The sequence below is a fragment of the Tripterygium wilfordii genome, chromosome 22, assembly GCF_013401445.1.
Source record: "Tripterygium wilfordii isolate XIE 37 chromosome 22, ASM1340144v1, whole genome shotgun sequence".
Classification (NCBI taxonomy): Eukaryota; Viridiplantae; Streptophyta; class Magnoliopsida; order Celastrales; family Celastraceae; genus Tripterygium; species Tripterygium wilfordii.
The window spans coordinates 5,059,679-5,079,651 of record NC_052253.1 but is presented as its reverse complement, the minus strand read 5'-3'; the positions used below and the strand labels follow the sequence as shown (position 1 = coordinate 5,079,651).

The 19,973-nt window shown below is 37.8% G+C and overlaps 6 protein-coding genes across 7 annotated transcripts; 3 read left to right on the top strand and 3 right to left on the bottom strand.

Annotated features, from left to right (window-relative positions):
- Positions 1-28: 28 nt before the first annotated feature.
- On the bottom strand, positions 29-2,581 carry LOC119990424 (cytochrome c). 2 transcript variants are annotated; one of them, XM_038836326.1, is made up of 3 exons: positions 2,387-2,576; positions 805-938; positions 29-365 (listed from the first exon to the last, which is right to left on the bottom strand). In XM_038836326.1, exons 1-3 carry the CDS (start codon positions 2,496-2,498, stop codon positions 270-272), a joined length of 342 nt encoding a protein of 113 aa, XP_038692254.1. In that variant the 5' UTR covers positions 2,499-2,576; the 3' UTR covers positions 29-269. The 2 variants fall into 2 exon arrangements, with proteins under 2 accessions (XP_038692254.1, XP_038692255.1); XM_038836327.1 differs by having other exon boundaries at positions 307-365; positions 801-938; positions 2,387-2,581.
- A 313-nt stretch (positions 2,582-2,894) lies between these two features.
- LOC119991427 (pentatricopeptide repeat-containing protein At1g18900-like) lies at positions 2,895-4,469 on the top strand. Its single transcript, XM_038837783.1, has one exon. It carries the CDS (start codon positions 2,895-2,897, stop codon positions 4,467-4,469), a length of 1,575 nt encoding a protein of 524 aa, XP_038693711.1.
- Positions 4,470-5,614: 1,145 nt separating this feature from the next.
- LOC119990423 (ethylene-responsive transcription factor ERF021-like) lies at positions 5,615-6,652 on the bottom strand. The gene has a single exon (XM_038836325.1). It carries the CDS (start codon positions 6,395-6,397, stop codon positions 5,732-5,734), a length of 666 nt encoding a protein of 221 aa, XP_038692253.1. The 5' UTR covers positions 6,398-6,652; the 3' UTR covers positions 5,615-5,731.
- A 3,503-nt stretch (positions 6,653-10,155) lies between these two features.
- LOC119991896 lies at positions 10,156-12,822 on the top strand. The gene is made up of 3 exons (XM_038838432.1): positions 10,156-10,676; positions 12,105-12,365; positions 12,470-12,822. Exons 1-3 carry the CDS (start codon positions 10,236-10,238, stop codon positions 12,656-12,658), a joined length of 891 nt encoding a protein of 296 aa, XP_038694360.1. The 5' UTR covers positions 10,156-10,235; the 3' UTR covers positions 12,659-12,822.
- Positions 12,823-14,006: 1,184 nt separating this feature from the next.
- LOC119990833 (ethylene-responsive transcription factor ERF019-like) lies at positions 14,007-14,663 on the top strand. The gene has a single exon (XM_038836958.1). It carries the CDS (start codon positions 14,039-14,041, stop codon positions 14,519-14,521), a length of 483 nt encoding a protein of 160 aa, XP_038692886.1. The 5' UTR covers positions 14,007-14,038; the 3' UTR covers positions 14,522-14,663.
- A 1,651-nt stretch (positions 14,664-16,314) lies between these two features.
- On the bottom strand, positions 16,315-18,879 carry LOC119990832 (11-beta-hydroxysteroid dehydrogenase B-like). Its single transcript, XM_038836957.1, has 6 exons — positions 18,430-18,879; positions 17,977-18,169; positions 17,518-17,603; positions 17,302-17,433; positions 16,943-17,107; positions 16,315-16,825 (listed from the first exon to the last, which is right to left on the bottom strand). Exons 1-6 carry the CDS (start codon positions 18,610-18,612, stop codon positions 16,529-16,531), a joined length of 1,056 nt encoding a protein of 351 aa, XP_038692885.1. The 5' UTR covers positions 18,613-18,879; the 3' UTR covers positions 16,315-16,528.
- Positions 18,880-19,973: the final 1,094 nt, after the last annotated feature.

Genomic DNA, 19,973 nt, shown 5'->3' with positions numbered 1-19,973 from the left:
ACAATAAAACGAAACATCGACTAAAAAATTAAAAATCCAAAAAAGAATTTATCATTGGCAAGAAGTGGTGCTTCACCAACATATCATCAAGCATGAGGTCAATTAACTAGTTAAATCAAATGCTACATTCCCCAAAGAGTAACCTCTTCCAAAAAAAATGACTAGCGAGTCCTCATAGTGCAAAGAGCATGGCCGACCTAGATGGTCTAATTTTGCCTTTATTTGTTTCAGGGTGAAGTGATACCTTCGAATATGCAAAAAGGTTTGTTTCAAGGTGAAGTGGATTCCTTCAAATAAGCAATAAGGTCAGCACGGTCCTGTGGCTTCTTCAATCCAGGGAATACCATCTTTGTTCCAGGTATGTACTGCATTAAGAAAATTGCAGTTAGCAACGTACACTTGCAACACGAATAAGCATCTAAGAGTGAACAACATATACACAATCACGGTTCGAAAACATGGATATCAAACTAAACAAGCAAAGTCATCTTGGCACCCTCAAGGAGACAAGACTAGAATTTTCATAAACAACTGATTCTCAATACAAAACATCCTTTTGATTTTCCTCATTTCAAAACAAATAAAGGTAAACGAATTTACGACTACTACAAAAAAAACAATGCATTAACCCTCCAAACAGTCAAACCTAGTTCATGTATCACTGACTTGTTATACTGTGAGTCATTGCAGGCACTGCTATACATGATGTTCAAGTAGCAACAGTGCTACAAGTGAATCAACAGTACAGGCACACCATAAATTTACAAATATAACATTGAGAATGAAGACATCAATGAATCATACCTTCTTGGGGTTCAGCAAATAATCATACAACGTCTTTTCCTCCCAGTTAACAGCCATGTTTTTGTTAGCAGCAGAATAAGAATACCCGGGGGTTGTGCCAGACTGCCTTCCAAACAGGCCATTCAGATTAGGTCCTGAAGTTCAAAAGTTTGAATAATCGACATCAGAAAGCCAATTCACAAAGGTTTCAGAGCCAATTTTCTTACTAATAAATGTGGCATGTTTCTACTACAACATCCAGTTCCACCAAAGAACTTGCACTAATTTAGGCTAGGTTAAGAGTTATATTCCGACAAAATCATGTTACTAGCATGTGAATTTAACGGGGCTAAATCACTTAAGACTGCTTAGATTTCATCAATAATCAAGTTGTGACTTGTGATTCAAAAGAGCTGCCGCAACTCTTAATACATATAGACTTCTAAGACTATGTAAATAGCCATTTCATATTAATACATATCGAGAGATTTTTCAACCTCGGAGATCATTGGTCTTGTTTCTATTCAATCATTATTAATAGTCCCCTTGTTTCTTACTTTCTCTGTTAAAGTTGTTTCCAAAGAGAAGCCTACACATTCACTTAACTCCTAATCCTCTGGGAAGTTTCCAATTTAAAGATATTTCCAGTTACAAGTTCAATCCAAATTAAAAGAGAAGCCTACACATTCACTTAACTCCTAATCCTCCGGGAAGTTTCCAATTTAAAAATATTTCTAGTCTTGAAGTTATAAGTTCAATCCAATTTAAAAGACCGCAAGACTGATTACAACATCGCTTGCAGAAAAATTCCCAAAAAAAGAAACATTCAGTCACGATTATGCCGTACCTATTATCATCAATAACTTCTTGATGTAATATGCTTCTTTAAACCATATCAAACTAAAAGATCATGCATGAGTGATTACAACATCGCTTGCAGGAAAATTTCCAAAAAAAATAACATTCAAACAAGCTTATTCATTACCTCTTATAGTATTATCATCAATAACTACTTGATGTAATATGCTTCTTTAAACCATATCAGAGACGCCTTTCTCTTCCTTAGATTTATCATCAACAGCTACGTAATATGTTTCCTTAAAAACCAAATCAGAGGCATCTTGCTTTTGATTAAATAAAGTTCTTCGCAGTTGATATACAAAGAAGCACAAACCTAGAATATATATTTCCAACCTTCATTTTTCACTTTCGAATCAAACTACATACATTCTACAAAGGGAAACACGAACTCGTATGCATAAAACCAAAGTATCGCCCTAATATTAGGTTGGATCTACTAATTACTTCACATAAATTCTCACAAAAGATATGCGTAACAGAGATCCAAACAAGGCACGCCAATAACGCAATATAATCGCACATAAATGCTCACAAAAGATATACGTAACAGAGATCCAAACAACGCAAGACAATAACACAATATAATCGCTAACTCCAATATTTATCATCAAATAATTCGACAACAAAAGGTAATGAGAAGTTTAACGTTCCAATACATCAGATCTAGTCAACGAATTGCGGATCCACAACGTAAATAAAAAATAAAAAAAGAAAAGAAAAGAAAAGAAGGAAAGATACGGACCTTGCTTATGACCGGCACCTTTGTCGACGGTGTGGCACTGAGCGCACTTAGTCTTGAAGATCTTCTCTCCAGACTTTGAATCGCCGGGAGGAGCTTGATCGAACGACGCCATTTCTTTCCTTCGCCTTTTGCGACTTTGCTTTCTCTGTTTCCTGCTTTTTTGTTGTTTTTGGTTCAAGACGTCTACACGTCGTACTGTTAACGTTCGGTTATTATATTGGGTTATTTTCCTCCACCAAAATTTAGAATATTCGAGAGAGACCCGCCGGTGTAATCGAGCCGAGCCGAACAACTAGCTTATTCGAAGCTCAAGTTTGTTCTCGAGTTCGACTCTATTAGTAATTGGGTTCAAGCCCGATTTGATCATAGGCCAAGCCCATCTCTTAAAATCCAGCCCACAACCCAACAAAATAATCTCCTGTTATCGACTCTACAAAGGACTGAAAACGCCTCTGTCGTCCTTGCAAACCCTTCTGTCGATGCCGTCGTCGAGAACTTCGTAGCACAAATGGAACTCTCAAACCTCACCAAGAAGAAGCTCAGGTACTTATGGAACTGCAGTCACAGTCTTTTCTCTCCCTGCTCTCAATTTCCGTTTTCAAAAACTCTAATTTCCCGTAGATCCTCCTTTAATGCAATATTCGTCACGGATCAAGCCGAGACAAACCACACTTCGCATCCCTCAACTGGTTCTTCCGCAATTTTCTCTGAATCAAACCCATCTCCTCGTTCTTTAGAATTTTCACATTTCTATAGGTATAGTGGTTGTAAAGGTTTATCCTTGATTCATTCGAATGGGGCAACTTCTTCAGTTTTTTCTAATCCCGGTATTTTTAGTATTCACAGTGATTCGTGCTTTAGATGGTATTCAACATCTTCTATTAGAAGTTCTACATCGAAGGAAGTTGGGATTGGTCGGACTAGAATGTATGCTACTTCGAAACATGTTTACCAGATTATTGAATTGATTAGAAGTGGTGATAGTGAGTTAGAGAACAAATTAAGTTCAATGAATGTTTATCTATCTATTGCCACCGTGACTCAGATTTTCCAGGTCTTGACTTCCGAGAAGGTGTCTGCATTGCGATTCTTTCATTGGATTAGACATTGGCAGCCGGAATTCTACAGTAATTCTGATGTTTGCAGTTTAATGATTGATAATTGTGGTTGCTCAGGAGATTATAGTTCAATGCAATCTCTTTTAAATGATTTTACTAGAATGAAAGGTTTTCGTCTTAACAAAAGTGCATTTAGGTTTTTGCCTGTCCTGGTCTCAAGTAACGAATCACTGAAGAAATCTGTTGAGATAGTGGTTGATGTGTTGGAAAAAGTTGGAGGGTCTTCTCGAGCTTCGGGGATCGTTGCCTTGATCGAGATGCTTAGTGCCATGGATTCCTTTGAAATGGCCCTCTCTGTTATCAAGGAAGCAGGGAGGAGGGTATCCTATTACAATATTTTGGTTAGGGAAAAGTGTCGAAGGTGTGATTTCAATGGAGCCAAAGGGATACTTAATGAGATGAGGCAGGATAACTGTCCTCCACCCATGCAGACTTATAATTACATGCTAAGTAGTTTATGTAAGAATGATAAGTTCGGTGAGGCTTCTGAACTGCTTGAAGACATGGATGAAAGATTTTGTCCTCCAGATGCAATAACCTTTGAGATTTTTATATGTCACTCTTGCGAGGCTGGAAAGTTAGACATTGCATCTCGTCTTTTAGACCAAATGGAGAAGAGGGGTGTTGAACCTCGGCTTACAACTCACGCCATCTTTATCAAGGAGTATTTCAAAGCAGGAAAATATGAGGAAGCCTACAATTATGTGGTTGATTCAAGCAAGAAGTACAAATGTTGTAGCAATATGAACTACAGCTTGCTTGCAAGTCTTCATCTCAAAAGAGGAAATCTGGTTGCTGCCCTGGATATTTTGTATGAAATGATAGATAAAGATGTAAGACCATATTATCGTGTGTATAGAAAAGTGTTGAAGCACCTACAGAAGTCAGGCAGGGAAGATTTGGCTAAAGATCTAAACAGCAGGCTCTCTAGTTTCAGTTTGGAATTGACCAAGGATATTGGATGACTTTCATCTTAGATTATTTAAACTGTACTATTACCCCATTGGCCTAAATGTTGAAGTTTTGTAATCTTAGATTTTAAATTTACTTGGAATGAGCTCAAAAGCATTTTTCTGCTGGAGTTTGTGACCTTTTTTTATAGCTTCTTTTCAATTTCATTGATTCTATTGAACTTAATGTTTGGTTCTGCATGCGTTGAAGATAGTGTTGTGTTTACTGCATACAAGTTTCTCTTGTTACAAGTAGTGTATCATTGCCTTCTCCTTCTGTAGGTATTCTAGATTTGGCCAACAAGTTTTAAATGTACTTCCAGTGCAGAGATTTTTTCATTTTCTGGTATTATGTTATTGTATGAGACGAAAGTTAATGATTGAGTCACACAGTCTCTTCCTCTCTTTTTTCAGTCCTATATAGAATCTAACTAATATTGCTTACTACTAACCAGTATGCTGTACAGTTTCTGGTTTCCTTCTAATTTAACAATGGCCGATCCTCTCCTTCCTCAGACCAGCAATGTACTCTCTCTGTTTTTCTCGACAGAGCAATCTACAAAATTGGTTTCGAGCCGGGCTGGGCTGGATTGGGAATTGTTGAATCATCCGTCGTTATTGGAACAAGATGAGAGTGTTATTATCAAAAGCTTAATCTACATTATTTGTATTACTAGTTGTTGTTGGCAGAGGGAGATCATTTTCAGTCTGTTGAGGTCATATCACATTTCGGTGTTAGGTCGAAGGGCGTGGATGAGGCTATGCCGTAAAAGTGACTGCAGTTTTAATAGCATATATGCAATTTTAATAGTAGATATTCAGTTTGTTTATCAAATTCAAAAATTGTGTGACCCCAATCTGATAAACAGATTGAATATTCGTGACTAAAACTATAGTGACTACCACTATAGGCTCCTTAACTCTAATGGGCTTTGGCAGAAATGAAGTCACCAATGTTTTTTTTTTTTTTGACCCTGCAACAATTATCCTCTTTACTTTTTTTGCCACGAGTTTGACACCTCACCATATTTAATTGTGTTTGAGAGTAATTAATGTCAACAGCCTTTGTTATTTAGTTTCTGGCGTTTCCACACATGACACAATACACCCAACAAAATAGGAGTAATCAAATTTCATTTAGAGACAGACTACATGTTCACAAATCACAATATTCTCCTACCTACTTATCGAAACATGACCCAAAAAAAAAAAACAAGGAAACACATATTAAGTAAATTTTCGTAAATTAATTACTATATTATATTAGGTAATCAAAATTAAGGAACCCAAAGAGAGTCGGTTTGATTTTCCACATAACCCCATTCATTCTCATCACCATAACCGGCAGAGAACAACATAGACTCCTCTGCCATTCCCATCCACATTGTAGGCGAGTCCAATGGAGACTCATTAATCGCCTGAATTTGGCTCGGCGACAGCCTAACCGTGACAGGTGCAACACCACCTTCTGAACCACCCACAACACTGGTGGACGTGGTGGTTCTAATCCTCAATGCGCCTTCTTGCGCCGCCATCCGAATATCCTCTGCGGATGAGCTGGCAGGCATAGGAAAAACCCCATTGGTCACCAATTCTGGAAAGTTAAGTCGTGCCTGGTGTCCCCTGAAGTGAAATGCCGCCACGTCATAGGCTGTCGCCGCCATCTCCGGCGTCTCAAAGGATCCAAGCCAAATCCGGGTCTTTTTACCCGGCTCGCGTATTTCAGATACCCACTTGCCCCATTTCCTCTTCCGGACTCCCCTGTAACTTGACGTGGCAGCTCCAACGCTACTTGGAGGAGGAGGAGGAGGAGTATAACTAAGATTAGTGTTGTGTTGTTCCATGAATGAAAATAAAACAGAAAATGAGATTTCTTTGAGAGGTAGTGTGATCAAGTTAAGTATGGTGTGTGTGTATATATAAGTGTTGTGATAGTGCTCCATTGTTGATCATTGAAACGTGGGGAGGTGCCGATGTTGGTAGGTATGCTCGTCGCTTGTTCTTCTTCAGTGAGTTTTCATGGAAAATCCCACTCAACCCAGTGACAAGTGTGTGTTTATGGATTATCTATTTAATTTGGTTTTCATCCAAAATTTGTTTGGATCAAAGAAAAAATCTTTGTATTTCCTGTTTAGGGACGCGGTTTGAAGGAAAATGAGGCAAAGGAGATTCCGACCCCACCCAATATCCATACGCAAGAGTTCCTTCTCCATGTCAAAATCTATTGCAAATTAATTATTAATACTTCTTTTGGCTCTGAAACTTAGATTAATGTAGTCAAGCTGATGTGATCTCACTGTTAATATGATCAAAAAGTGTTCGAAGAAATGGCTCTGAAAGCTCACTTTCTCGGATGCTCTGTTTTTTGCTCTGCTTAATTCATCGACTCAACTTAATCTAAAAACCCAGTAAACCAGAAGACAATTTGATTAGTCATTGAAGGCGTGAAGTTTAAAAAAATTACCATTGAAAGTGTAATTATCTTTGTTAGGTGTGGCAATACACAAATGTATAATTATCGCTGAGTCAATCATAGTTTTATTACCTCGTATTCATAGTTTTGATAGATTTCCACAGGTTCCAGAGTTGGTAGTGTGATCCAGTTATGGTTGTGTGTTGAGGTGGATTTGCACCATTGCTTATCTAACCGAAACGTGGCAACGAATTTTAATGGATTGAGCAATTAGTTTTTATATTATTGAAAAGTGATTTTAGATTTTCTTAGGGAAAAGACGGTTCTTCTGTGTTGGGCTTATGCATTAATGGAAGATATACTTATGCGGTGTTCAATGTTATGATCACGAACGCGTTAGACCCAAAAGGTTGACAAAGATTGTTGTCCCAATAAGATTAACTTTGTGGCTTCTCAAAATTAAGGATAGTACAAAAATTACATGGAAATTGTAATAAAAATTATTTAGTCATGAGTTTTCTTCTAATTAATCCTTGAAGGACTGGACATCGATACATAGCCATTTGTGTTTTTATAAGTAGCTCCACGTTTGATTGTTCTAACATAATCAAGTGATAAGGGTTTCTCAGGTGCGGGATCTCACACTTCATTTAAAGTACGGGATCCATTTAACATCATTCACACGTAGGTCTCATCACGTGTGAGGATCACACCTACATATAATAAATGGTGTTAGATGTATCAATCATTTTAAATAAAGTGAGGAATCCCCCACTTAAAAATTTTCAATCAAGTGATATATATATATAAGCAAAGGTTTAGTTCCTCTCACATAAATAATGCATTTTCCCAACCTAAGTACTTCAGAGACGACATAGTAGAACAAATATGTGTGGATAATATCACTTTAATGTGTTTGAATTGAATTTACTAGCAGTTTTCTTCTATCATTTATATATCCTTTTATTGCACGTGCGTATTGTTTGATTCCCTATTGGTAAGCCTCTCCACTCCAGTTAGGTCTCTAGTCAGCATTGACTACTATATTATTTTATACTATATTTGTTTATGTATATCACTATATCTCCTCTACTTTGTCTTCTAGCTAAAATATAACTCTTCTTTTTACATCAAAATTTTTTTTCTCAGGAAGAGTCCCATCCGTCCGATTAGATCAACAATCAAGATGCACGTGACAGGCACCCATTAAATAATTTCCAACAAAGAAAACAAAACTGTCCACGCAAAGTCAAAATCTGTAGCTTTCAACTTTTTGATACCAACACTTGGGAAAAAAATTCCATATAACCAAATTTACCATCATGAGTTAATTTGAGAACAGCTGGATCATGTTAAGCTTCAACAATAAACATATTTAATTATAAAAATACACATCATACGTCTCTGTTGGTATCCCAATACCAAAAACACTGTTTGGCCACAATTTCACACCATCCACCTATCAAAATGAATCTCTCAACTGTCACAAATCTTTATCGACTAGTCAAAACTTAATTCATGTTGAGAAATTGAGCTTGAATCCATGGCACCGTCAACTCTTCCTATCGCCAATTAGGCCACCTTTAACTACCGACGGTACCATTCGACTCGTTTAGACAAGACACAACTTCCCCAATCAATTTTCAATTGAAATAGTCATCGAAAACCAACATATCTAGTATAATCCAAATATGAATAAACCTTCGTGTTTAATTTTTTTTTTAATTATCTTTAATTTTAATCGTCTGTCAAATTTATCGGTTAAGACGAGACGTCTATAAATTTTAAAATGTATGTGCGTCTGTATAGGAGGATTATCCTATGAGATATATACACACATATAGTTATGTCACAAAATAAAAAGGAAGAATATCTTCTAATTTTTTTTTTATAAAAACCCAATTTGCCCTACCAGAAATTATTCACCTATTCATGCTATGAATAACACAACCAGCATAAAAAAAAAAAAAAGTAGCATTTATAAGATCCAATATTGAAGTATAAAACATTAGGGTTTATAAAATGAAGAAGCAAATAAAAAATACACCAATTGTTGTCTTCCGACACTTACAAAGGGTCCGAAACATTTTGGTCATCATTGTCATTCACTGAATGAATCAAGAGCAGAGCCTTTTAGACACCGACACTACTTTCCTTTTAACGACTAATGTCAACACTAACATACAACTTTGAAGGTTGCACAAAGCAAAGGAAAATTAACATTTCTAGTGACATGGTTTGCAGGTCTTTTAAACGAGCCTCCATGGTCCAGTGGCCCGGTTTAGTCTTTGGGCCGAAGTAGTCCCGACTCCTTTTTCTCATACTTGGACTTGTGGCTTTTTTTTTTGACTTTGGTCTTTGACCTTAAACCCAAAACCAACAGTACCTCTAGTGGATTGGGATTGTGTCAAACCTCTCTCGCATTCTTTTTATGCTTCTCATCTCCTTTTTCTAATCTCTCTCAAATTCATCAAATTATAGAAAAATCAAGGACCGAAGTAGTCCCGACTCCTTTTTCTCAAATTTGGATTTGTGGCTTTTTTTACTTTGGGCTTTGACCCAAAGCGAACATACCTTTCATAAATTGGATTGTATCAAGGGAGCCGATATTTGCACACGAGCTTCGACTCAATGCACACAATTATTTAACACGCTCCTACTTGTTTTTTGATACACATAGAATTTCCTAAAAAACTCTTTCATACATATTAATCATATAACATTTAAAATCCTAAACTACCCTTCCCCATCTATATATATATCTCAACTCCTTTTTTTTTTTTTAATACTAGGGAGGAGGAATACCCACAGACAAATCACAGGATTAAACATCTACTTGCAAGACCCGCCTAGGCCAAGCAACTCCAATATATCTCAACTTGCTTTGATAACAACTAAAAGATATTTAATATTTATTTCAAAATCAATTCCTCTTTACTAATAAGGAAGATAAATAGGTTTTATAGTAATTTTATTTAAAAATAATTTGGTAAATTAAAATATTTAAAGAAAACATGTGTGCATTGAGAATTGAGATCAAACTCGTGTGTAAATATTGGTTCCTTGTATCAAACCTCTCTCACATTTTTTTTTTTGTGCTTCTTACCTCTTCCTAATCTCTGTTTTGAGACATCGAATTGAAGTGTGCCTTCAGTCCATAGGGTATTGACAGGCCTGCAAGATCCGCAGACTAGCCCATGGACTAGCTCGATCATGGGCCGTCTAGGTACATGGGCCTTGATTTTTCTCATTCCATTATCCACTTTCTGTGGTGGTGGTGCGCATGACACGTCCATGCATGATCAAAGCCTTTCTTTTCTCTCCCTCCAAACTCATCGCATTCTCTCGTTCCCTGCTTCTCCACCACCATGGCTACCACACCTCCACCGCTGACCCAAAATTACACTTTTACCCCTTCACGCTTCTCATTCACCAGCCATAAACTCTTGCCACCTCATCGCCGCCCAATTTACCATTCTCTCCCTGCTCTCCCATTAAATCACCATTTTAGCACTCCTCCGTGGACGACGGCCATCAGTAATAGCCAGAGGGCCAAATTGACTTGTAAAGCGGCCCAAGTTTCTTCTGTGAGTGATGAAGAGTCTCAATCTTCTGGCGGCAGTGGTGAGTTGAACTGGGTCCCCGTGGTGCCTTTGGCGGCGCTGCCGAGAGGGGAGCGGCGCGTGATAATACAGGACGGAGAGGAGATACTGTTGCTGTGGTACAAGGATCAGGTTTTCGCCATTGAGAATCGGTCGCCTGCTGAGGGTGCTTACACTGAAGGATTGCTCAATGCCAAGCTCACACAGGTTAGTTAATGTTGTCATTTTGTCTGTAACTCTTAAGAAAACAATTTCTTTAGCATACCAAATGAATACTTCTCTCTTTTATTCGGAATATTTGAGCAATAGAGCAAAATGGGTATCTGAATACGGTGAAACCAAGATCTAGACAGATACAATACTGTGGCAGAGACTCTGAGAGTATCCAGCATGCTGTCCTGTTTTTGTAGAATGGTTTGACCAAGTGTAGATTTGGCTGCTGGGAATTGTGAAATGTTTTAAATGGTGGCTTTAACATGGTTTGATGCAGTGATCTGGAGCTTTCCCTTATCCCACATCGGAAGAGTGGGAGCAAGCTTTGCGCCATATATGCGTGAGGCTTGCCTTAACCCATCAGCCAAGGTTTTCGGGCCAGCCTAGAGATTGGGCTTGGTTCTGGGCCTTGGTTACAGTCGGCCCATACGTATGTGGGTGCGGGCTGGGCCTTGGATGCTGGTTTGCATCAATTTGGTATCGGAGCTAAGGCTCGCTTCCGTGTGTGGGTGCATGTGTGCCCGCGGGTGGGCGAGTGATTCGCCCCGGGTCACGAGACGTGCCCAGGCGTGTTAATCCTGCACGTGGGACACGTGTCACGTGGGACACGTGTCGTTGTGAAGACGGAGGGAATGATGCAGTGATCTGGAGCTTTCCCTTATCCCACATCGGAAGAGTGGGAGCAAGCTTTGCGCCATATATGCGTGAGGCTTGCCTTAACCCATCAGCCAAGGTTTTCGGGCCAGCCTAGAGATTGGGCTTGGTTCTGGGCCTTGGTTACAGTCGGCCCATACGTATGTGGGTGCGGGCTGGGCCTTGGATGCTGGTTTGCATCATGGTTAGCTTAACTGTTAGTCTGTTGATAATTGTTGAATAGACTAAATTCCTAGTGTCCTCTAAATGTTAGGAGTTCCTAATATGGAATTGAATTGTAGATGGATGTGCTAGCTGGCTAGCTTGTGCAGTGAATTCCACTTGGCCGGAGAACAACTATTTCGCTTTAGTTTTTCTCATTATGGATTCAAATGCATTATCTGGACAATGAGCTCTTGGTCTAGTGGTAGCCACTGCTTAGGATTTCGAACAGGTTGAAGGATCGGATCTCCTACTTGCTCAATTAACAAACATTAAAATTAATAGTATATCTTCATTAAAAAAAGTAGGTTGACTTTCCATGTTTGATATGGAGAAGAACATGTTATCTTGTTAGAGTCCATGGCTATTCAGAGTATTAGAGTACGGTCCAAGCTTTATTATCCGTGTCAATTTTCATCAAGATTGCTGAGTTATGAACCTCTATTACCCAAAAGCATAATTTTTTAGAAGAGAATTTTATAATGTGCATTGCAATTTCTTATAATATTGTCGATGATGGTTGGAGAGCTGGAAGCCTCATGGTTTTGCTTTCTTTAACCTGGACAGGATGGCTGTATAGTCTGCCCGTCAACAGACAGCACATTTGATCTTCGAACTGGAGAAGTCAAAGAATGGTATCCCAAGAACCCTGTTCTGAGAGCCCTAACACCTTCCCTGAGGACACTTTACATTTATCCTATAAAAACCGACGAACAAAATATTTACATCAGCATGGGAGGAGGTGAAAAATCCGATGCATTGGCAGAGATTGTCTTCAGTGGGAAAGCTCAACCTGGAATGACTGCATCTGATGTCAATGTGGAGGAGGTAACTACTGCATTATCAGTTTGGATGCCGCTGAAATAAAAAATCGTAATTATGTCTTTGAGTTCCTTCTGTTTTTGACTTGTTTTATTTATGATATATTGTAGGTGAAAATGATTGTTGATGAGGATGGAGGGGGGTTCGGATTCACCGGAGCAAATGAGTTGATAAATGGAAAGGCTGCTGCAATCGGCTTCCTGTTATTAATAGATTTCGAGCTTCTGACTGGTAAAGGTCTTCTAAAAGGAACAGGCTTTTTGGACTTTATTTACTCTGTTTCAAATGCTTTCAATTAGACATCATGGTTCTTCACTGGTGAAAAGAATATCGGAAGATTATTTCTCTGTTCAGTTGCAACACATTGAATTGTACCATCTCTTCAGTCTTTTGATATCATCTAATGTTGTATATTTGATAGCTCTATTTAGTCTTTATATACAATAAAATTTCAGTTTTTCAACTTAGATGCAAATGATAATGAAGGTCTTCTACTTATTTTCAGTATGGATTGACGGCCATGTACCTATTTTAAGTTTTTTTTTTCCCATTCTAACAAATGCCTGCCTGTTCATGAATCAAGTCACTTTCAGCGGCAACCACAATGTTTGGAGATTTAATAGCAAATGCATGAACCCAAGTTATCTTACAACTTGGGCTTTCTTGGTTGTTTCATACGAGCTTATTCTTTGAACATCAGATAAGAATCTAAATTTGGATATCAGATTTGTAGTATACACGGAAGTTTCTCTCCTGATGACAATAGTGTAAGTTGTGTTAAAATTCAATATGTGGTCATAATGATATTACTCTAAGTGAAAATCAAATTCAAAATCTCCGAGTTTATACAATTTAACCTCATGGAGATTTACTTACTAAACTACCACTCGAGTAATTGTTGCATGTCCTTTCATGAAAGCAAAAACAGGGTTGCACTTTCGGATTTTAATAATTTCAGGTTGACCGGCTGGTCAACTCAGACCCTAGTCCTTGAGAGAATCGAAAGGGCAAGCTGAACTATGCAATGGGAATATCATAATAGTAACACACGTTTTACACCACGTGATTGTTTCAATAACAAATATTCTCAAAAAAAGTCAAGACTCAAGACCATTCACATCACTAGCCCAGAATGTGTTTTTGTAATCCAACTAATTAAAAGCAATTTAAATAAAGGTTTGTACAATTTGTTAGAATCTTATAGGTACATGATTTATTTATTTTTACCATTTTTTGAATCCTAGGAAGATACCCATTTTTAATTTTTCCAAAAATAGAAACAGGGCAAACTAAATGGACCCAATTACTCCATTTAAACAAGCTAATCCAAAACAATTTTTAAAAATTGGTGGGGTGAAACACTTGTAATTAGGCCAAAAAAGTTGGTCATAATTATTAATTAGTGGTAGCCACTAGCCGGCAATCCTATTCATCAACTTGGATTGGATTGTTCACAAAACCACCGGCCACTTGTTCCACATAAATAAAAAGAAGGTCTAGATTTTCTCCACTTGGACCATTGAAAATTATGACTTGAAATATGTTGGTCAATAACTTTAAAAGCCACACATGCATGTATATTCTCTCATATGTCTTGTCCTTTGACTTTCCAATAATCTTCAACCTATATAAATCCTTCTTTCCAATCACTTTCTCTGCACCACCTTCACCTTCACAAGATGAACCACAACACAAGCAATAATTCAAGAGGAGAGAAGAAATACCAGGGAGTTCGGCGTCGAAAATGGGGCAAATGGGTGTCGGAAATCCGGGTTCCGGGCAGTCAAGAACGTCTGTGGTTAGGCACATACTCATCACCTGAAGCTGCTGCTGTGGCACATGACATTGCATTCTTTTGCTTACGTGGACCGGATTCTATCGACGGTCTTAACTTCCCGACGACCATTCCGGCTGGTCTTAGGACGGATATGTCTCCAAGGTCAGTGCAGAGAGCTGCATCTGATGCTGGCATGGCGATTGATGCACGGATGGTCTCAGAGAAGGAAGTGAAGGTCGAGGAGGGAAGTAGTAGTTGTCATGGTGGAGTGACTAATCATGGTTTGGAGATGGGTTTATGTGGTGATGATGATTATAGAGGGACGTTAGCTCAGGGAAGTGAAGGTGGTGAGGCCTTGAACATTTCTGTTGAAGACTATCTATAGAAGTACTGATCAATCTGTAATGGGTTTTGTATGATCATGGTATATATATATTTATGGAGGCATTATATATGATATTATGCATCACTTCTTATTAGTTATTATATGTTCTTTTCCTGGAAATATAAATTGTGATCTTTTAACTCGTTGTAAATTCGAGGGAGCCGTGGGCTCTCCAATTTTTCAAAGTCTATAATTAGTGCATGTTTGGTAAGGTGGCGGCGTCAGCGGAAACGCTCTGCTTGTCATTGGCGACCTTCGCCTTACCAAACGCATTAGTGTTTGTAGCGGAATCACTGCACAAACGGCAACGGTCGGTTGGCTTAAAATAAGCTCTATATTGGAGCTTATTGAACAACGGATTCTGTATTTTTTTTATGATTTTTATAAATCATGGGATCTACATAATTATTAAAATTCTTTTGTCTTTTTTTAAAAGTTGTCAGAGAACCCCATTGTTTATACCTAAATAATATTTTTTTTAAATCGTGGGGCCCTTTATAATACTTTCTTTACTAATATATTGCATTAAAAAAATTTCTTTATTAATTTCTTTATACATTTATTACATATATTAATTTCTTTATCAATTTTACTTAAAAAATTTATATTATTATTTTACTTAACAATTTTTTATTAACATTTCCTTATCAATTTTACTTAAAAAAATATTTATATTATTTTTTTACTTAACAAATTTTAATCTCATATTACATAAAAAAAATCATATTTTTAATTTTAAAATATTTATTAGATTAAACTTAATAATAAAATGATTAAAAAATTATTAAATTCAAGATAATACTTTCACTCAATAACTTTTCTGCTAGCGACTATTTTTAATTCATCAAACATTTCATAACATATTTAACAGCTTTAATCTCAGTTTTTTTTCTACAACATTTCCGTTAACATTGAAAATCAAACTTTCTACTCTATCAAACGGAGCCTATATATCAAATAGATTGGGAGATGTGTCACATCACTTTATCATATTTTTTCTAGATGCAAATTGACTATGTTGAATGGCAGAGTTCTTCCGTCGTATACATTGAGTGTGTGCAAGAACAAAAATAGACCAACAACATCTACTGAAGTGATGGGTTTAACATTGTGCTTACCCAAGTGTTAGCCTTATTGATTAATCCATTATTACAACGTGTGAGTAGGTCCAACATCCTGTAATCCAAGATTTTCTACGCAAGAGCAAGTGGAGCGTTTTGGTTCAGATCCTATAATTAATTTGTTGACTCGATCGGATATGAAAGTATAATACGCCAATACGGACCACACCCGATCCCACCGACGGGGATCTACACTGGTCTACCACACTTTTGACCTTATAATATTGGTATTAGTCTATTAGATACGGGATACAGATCTAGCCGACCTAGTTTTACTAGGTCTGGTGATTTGAAAGGACTGCATCTGAACTAATGTACCTAGACACACACAAGTCTATGCCCTTGACCCATTGGTGCACCGACACCGTCATCGCTGAAGCAGGTTCGGGCCCCCGAATGTATATCATCATTGCAATTTAGTTCCATGTTTCTGACTATGAAAATATGGGCTCTTTGTAGGCAAAGGTGTCCTCGTACGTCTTGACCCAACAGACGCACAGTCACAGTACGTTATAGCTTAGCCGATGAATCTTTACGAGGTTAAATCATTTTGACTCGGAAGGTCTTTAATTTAATTCCTACAAAGAGCAATCGGACAAACTTAATCAATTAAATCGTTTTGACTCAGAAGATCCTTAATTTAATTTTTATTGAGAGAAACATCTAAATCGGACAAACTCGTTTGACATTGTTTTAGGATGTGCAAAGAACAAGTTTTTGTGTTTGACTAATTCATATTAGTCAACCTAGGTTTCACTTATTCTCAACCTCATTACAAGCCAAATAAAATCCCTCAAAAGTGCATTCTACAATAAAACACAATTTCTCAAAAACAAAGCTAACTAAAAAATTACAAAGACTCTTTAATAATTCGCCAAAGGCTTCTTCATTCCATTTTTTGTTGCTGCTGGGGACTGTAATGGGAAATAGCAGGGCTTACAAGGAGTTTCCTTGGAGAGGCACCCTCCAAAAGAGGCCTTCCCGTGCCGATCAAAGAGGTTCTTCTTGTACCATTTTGTGCAATCAGCAGCTGGAGTGTCCAGTTCAGAAGGTTCGGTACAAAGGCCCTGTAAAGGGGGAATATATCATGCCAGTTTGAAAACTTTACGTATGCCTCTCCACGACAAGCTGCATCAACGATCATCCTTGCATAATCCTCCACCGGTCCACCGCTCACATGTACCTAGGATAGATACCCCAAGTGAGGAAAATCGATCAGACCGAGCAATATATACAATATTGAGATACATGCATATACTTTCGCTACAAATATAAACAATTCAATGTCTGCGAATCTTACTTCTCTTTCTTCTTTCCATTGCATCTCTGCACCCTCCTCAAGCAAGAACTTGCCTCTACTCATTTCCATTCCAACCCAACCGTGCGTCGCAATTGTTATTCCCACCTCATCGTTCAGCTCAGATCTCAGCGACTCGTAAAAGTTTATTAGAGCCGCTTTTGCAGCCTAGCCAATATATATTAATTACATAATACAAGCAAAAACATATTAGCAATCCTCGAGTATAATAACTTTCTTTTAAATTGCAAGAGAAATTAAAGAGAGAGAGCAAGGAAAAAGTAAGCCATGCAATTAATGAAATAAACATTAAAACACATACTCAAGTTATGCAGCAAATTTGTCGATTTGTATATACTCACAGCATATAAGCTCATCCTCGGCAGAGGTAACCAGTTCTCGACTGAGGCGTTAACTATGATACGACCATTGCTCTGATGTAGGTATGGAAGAGCAGCCAGAGTTGGATAGACATTTCCCCAAAAATTTATATCCTGCACATCAAAGACAAAATCAATGTAGTATGAAACATGCCGAATATCATCCATTAAAAGATTCACAAAATGCTATAGACTTACCAGAATATGGGGGAACACAGATGTGTCCGTCACTTCTTCAATGTAGAATGTGTGCCCCAAACTTGTCGTCAACACGAGATGATCCACTGCAGCAATAAAACCATGTTATATACATTTGCGAGGAAGCAGAAATCGCTATAACATTGCAGCCACAAAGTTTTTGGATATTGTCATTGCTGATTTGCTGTCTAAGCTTTTATGCATTCATCATCCGAACCATCATCAAATCTTACCCCAAACCATTTTGTATGCATTGATCAATAAAATTTATAACATTGATCAACAAAGTTGACAAGCATTATAGAATCAGAACATGAAATAGATAATCCAAAACCTATGTCTAGTCTAAATCTTTCAATGTCACAACTGAGAAGAGAAAATTATCCACGAACTAAGCGAAAATACAATACGGGGTTAAATTTGACATTCAAGTATGAGATCATGACATGATAGACATACCAGAACCATAGTAGTTTATGGTTTCGGTAACAAAGCTCCGGCAATCATTTTCCTTGACCACATCTGCGGCGGCGATCATGACATGATTTGCACCCAGAAGACTCGCATTCTCGCTGATCAATCGAAGTCTCTGATCTCTCCTTGCAACCAATACAAGTTTTGCCTTCCTCTTTGCATATTCGTATGCGATTTGCTGCACTCACAAACCGCAGAAACTCTACATCATTGCCAATACTCATGGTCATTCCTTTTTTTTATCAACTTTGTAAGGTTAAACAGATTAAAAAGTCATATTTTGACATTTCTCCTCCACATTCTTGTAATTTGACAATGTGAAATTGATTCCTCTCTACTTGGACTGAATTCATTTTTGATTCAGAAATATTCGATAATTTAATAAAAAAAAGTACAAAATGAAACAATTAGCCGGAAATTAAACTTTTTTTTAATTACCTCTCCCATGCCAGAGGAAGCACCAGTGATGATCACGACCTTATCTTCCATATTCTCATTGTTGAAGTAACCGTAAATCCACTCACAACTCCTGATGAAAATCAAGGCAGGCCACGCGCAGGCCAGCATCACCATACTCGCCGGAGGCACCACCAAGTTCAACAAGGACTTCCTCAAATCCATGTTCTTTCTCAGTGCGTCTTGAGACAGAGTGAAACAGAGGAGAGAAGTAGAAGAAGAGGAGATAAGAAGAGAAAGTGTGTGGGTTTTGACGTATAGTGATGAATTATCAACACCATGATTGCATGCAATCGAAGATATGAAAACACGTGGATCTTGCAGAGGTGGTATAGTGACGAATGGAGGGCGGATTAGGGTTTTAGTCTCTTTTGTTTTGTTTTTCCTTTTCTTTGGTCTGGGTAATTAAAGTAAAAAGTAAAATCCCAATTCACAAACTAACTTTGAGGAGTGTAGAGAATTACGCTTGATCTTAGCCGTCGAAAAAACAGAGGAAGGTAGTTCTTTTAAAGAGTTAAGAGGTGTGTGAAAACTGATTACTTCTGTTCATCATAAGTTACATTGAATCATTGATAGCCTTTTGAATGATAAAATTATTAGGGATATCGGTTCAATCAAAATGTTTTCGTACTGCTCATAAAAAATTGTTTTGGTACTGAATTCAAACCAGAATCAATGAAAGTTTTCTATTTTTTTTAATTTTTTATGGTTGTTACTTGTTAGAGGTTGTTCAGTTTTCAAGGTGTTTTCTTTCATGTCGAGAAGAAGAGTAGAAGACAAGAAGTTTGACTTTGGTAGTGCCACATGGCGATGACCCACAAAACATAACACCACTGCACGTCTACTCAAATCTTTCCAAGTCTCTCTTCCGTTTGAAAATTTCCTGCAACTTCTCTCCCTCCCACCGTCTCTCTCTTACGCGCTATAGAGGGAGAGGAACAGAGAGAGGGGAAGGAAGTGGGTTATCCGTTGGGAAGGAAGGGGAGGAAAGACAATGCATAGCAAAAGCACAGTTTGTCAAAATACCCAAAAATCTTCGGCATCGCGCGTTTGTCGTGCCCAACTTACAGATCCGCAAATCGTGTTATTCACAGCACGATGACCACGACACAGCATTCCAACATCTAAACGACGTATAGTCTTTGTAAACATTTCCTGTCTGTCCTTCACTTTCTAATCTCTCGCGTTATAAAGGAGAAACACAAATATTAGAAGATTATTTTCCTTTTTTTTTTCCAATTATTTGATTGATAAAAATACCAGTGAAAAACCCTGTAACCCAGGAAAGCCGGCCAGAATTCCTGCATTAAAGAACGTGTTTTTCTTTTCTTTTCCCAGAAAATTTATTCACACTTTCTTATTTATGTCAATTGCTAGGATTTCTGGTCTGGGTTTTTGGTTGCCTCATCCTTAGTCTGGTTTTTGGGTTTTTCACCATATTCTATCACGGCATTTTCGTCAATTGTGCACTGGTGCTGCGATTAGTTATCATAAAAGGTCATCATCTTTCTAATCCTTTGAAAGAG

Excerpts from the sequence above, each read along its gene's own strand:
- LOC119990424 (XM_038836326.1), bottom strand. The coding sequence starts at position 2,498 with ATGGCGTCGTTCGATCAAGCTCCTCCCGGCGATTCAAAGTCTGGAGAG. Across the intron at positions 939-2,386 it reads AGGTGCCGGTCATAAGCAAG|GACCTAATCTGAATGGCCTG; the intron begins GTCCGTATCTTT and ends TTTGAACTTCAG. Across the intron at positions 366-804 it reads ATTTGCTGAACCCCAAGAAG|TACATACCTGGAACAAAGAT; the intron begins GTATGATTCATT and ends TTCTTAATGCAG.
- LOC119991427 (XM_038837783.1), top strand. The coding sequence starts at position 2,895 with ATGGAACTCTCAAACCTCACCAAGAAGAAGCTCAGGTACTTATGGAAC.
- LOC119990423 (XM_038836325.1), bottom strand. The coding sequence starts at position 6,397 with ATGGAGCACTATCACAACACTTATATATACACACACACCATACTTAAC.
- LOC119991896 (XM_038838432.1), top strand. The coding sequence starts at position 10,236 with ATGGCTACCACACCTCCACCGCTGACCCAAAATTACACTTTTACCCCT. Across the intron at positions 10,677-12,104 it reads TCAATGCCAAGCTCACACAG|GATGGCTGTATAGTCTGCCC; the intron begins GTTAGTTAATGT and ends TAACCTGGACAG. Across the intron at positions 12,366-12,469 it reads CTGATGTCAATGTGGAGGAG|GTGAAAATGATTGTTGATGA; the intron begins GTAACTACTGCA and ends GATATATTGTAG.
- LOC119990833 (XM_038836958.1), top strand. The coding sequence starts at position 14,039 with ATGAACCACAACACAAGCAATAATTCAAGAGGAGAGAAGAAATACCAG.
- LOC119990832 (XM_038836957.1), bottom strand. The coding sequence starts at position 18,612 with ATGGATTTGAGGAAGTCCTTGTTGAACTTGGTGGTGCCTCCGGCGAGT. Across the intron at positions 17,434-17,517 it reads CTGTGTTCCCCCATATTCTG|GATATAAATTTTTGGGGAAA; the intron begins GTAAGTCTATAG and ends TTTGATGTGCAG. Across the intron at positions 16,826-16,942 it reads AATGGAAAGAAGAAAGAGAA|GTACATGTGAGCGGTGGACC; the intron begins GTAAGATTCGCA and ends TATCTATCCTAG.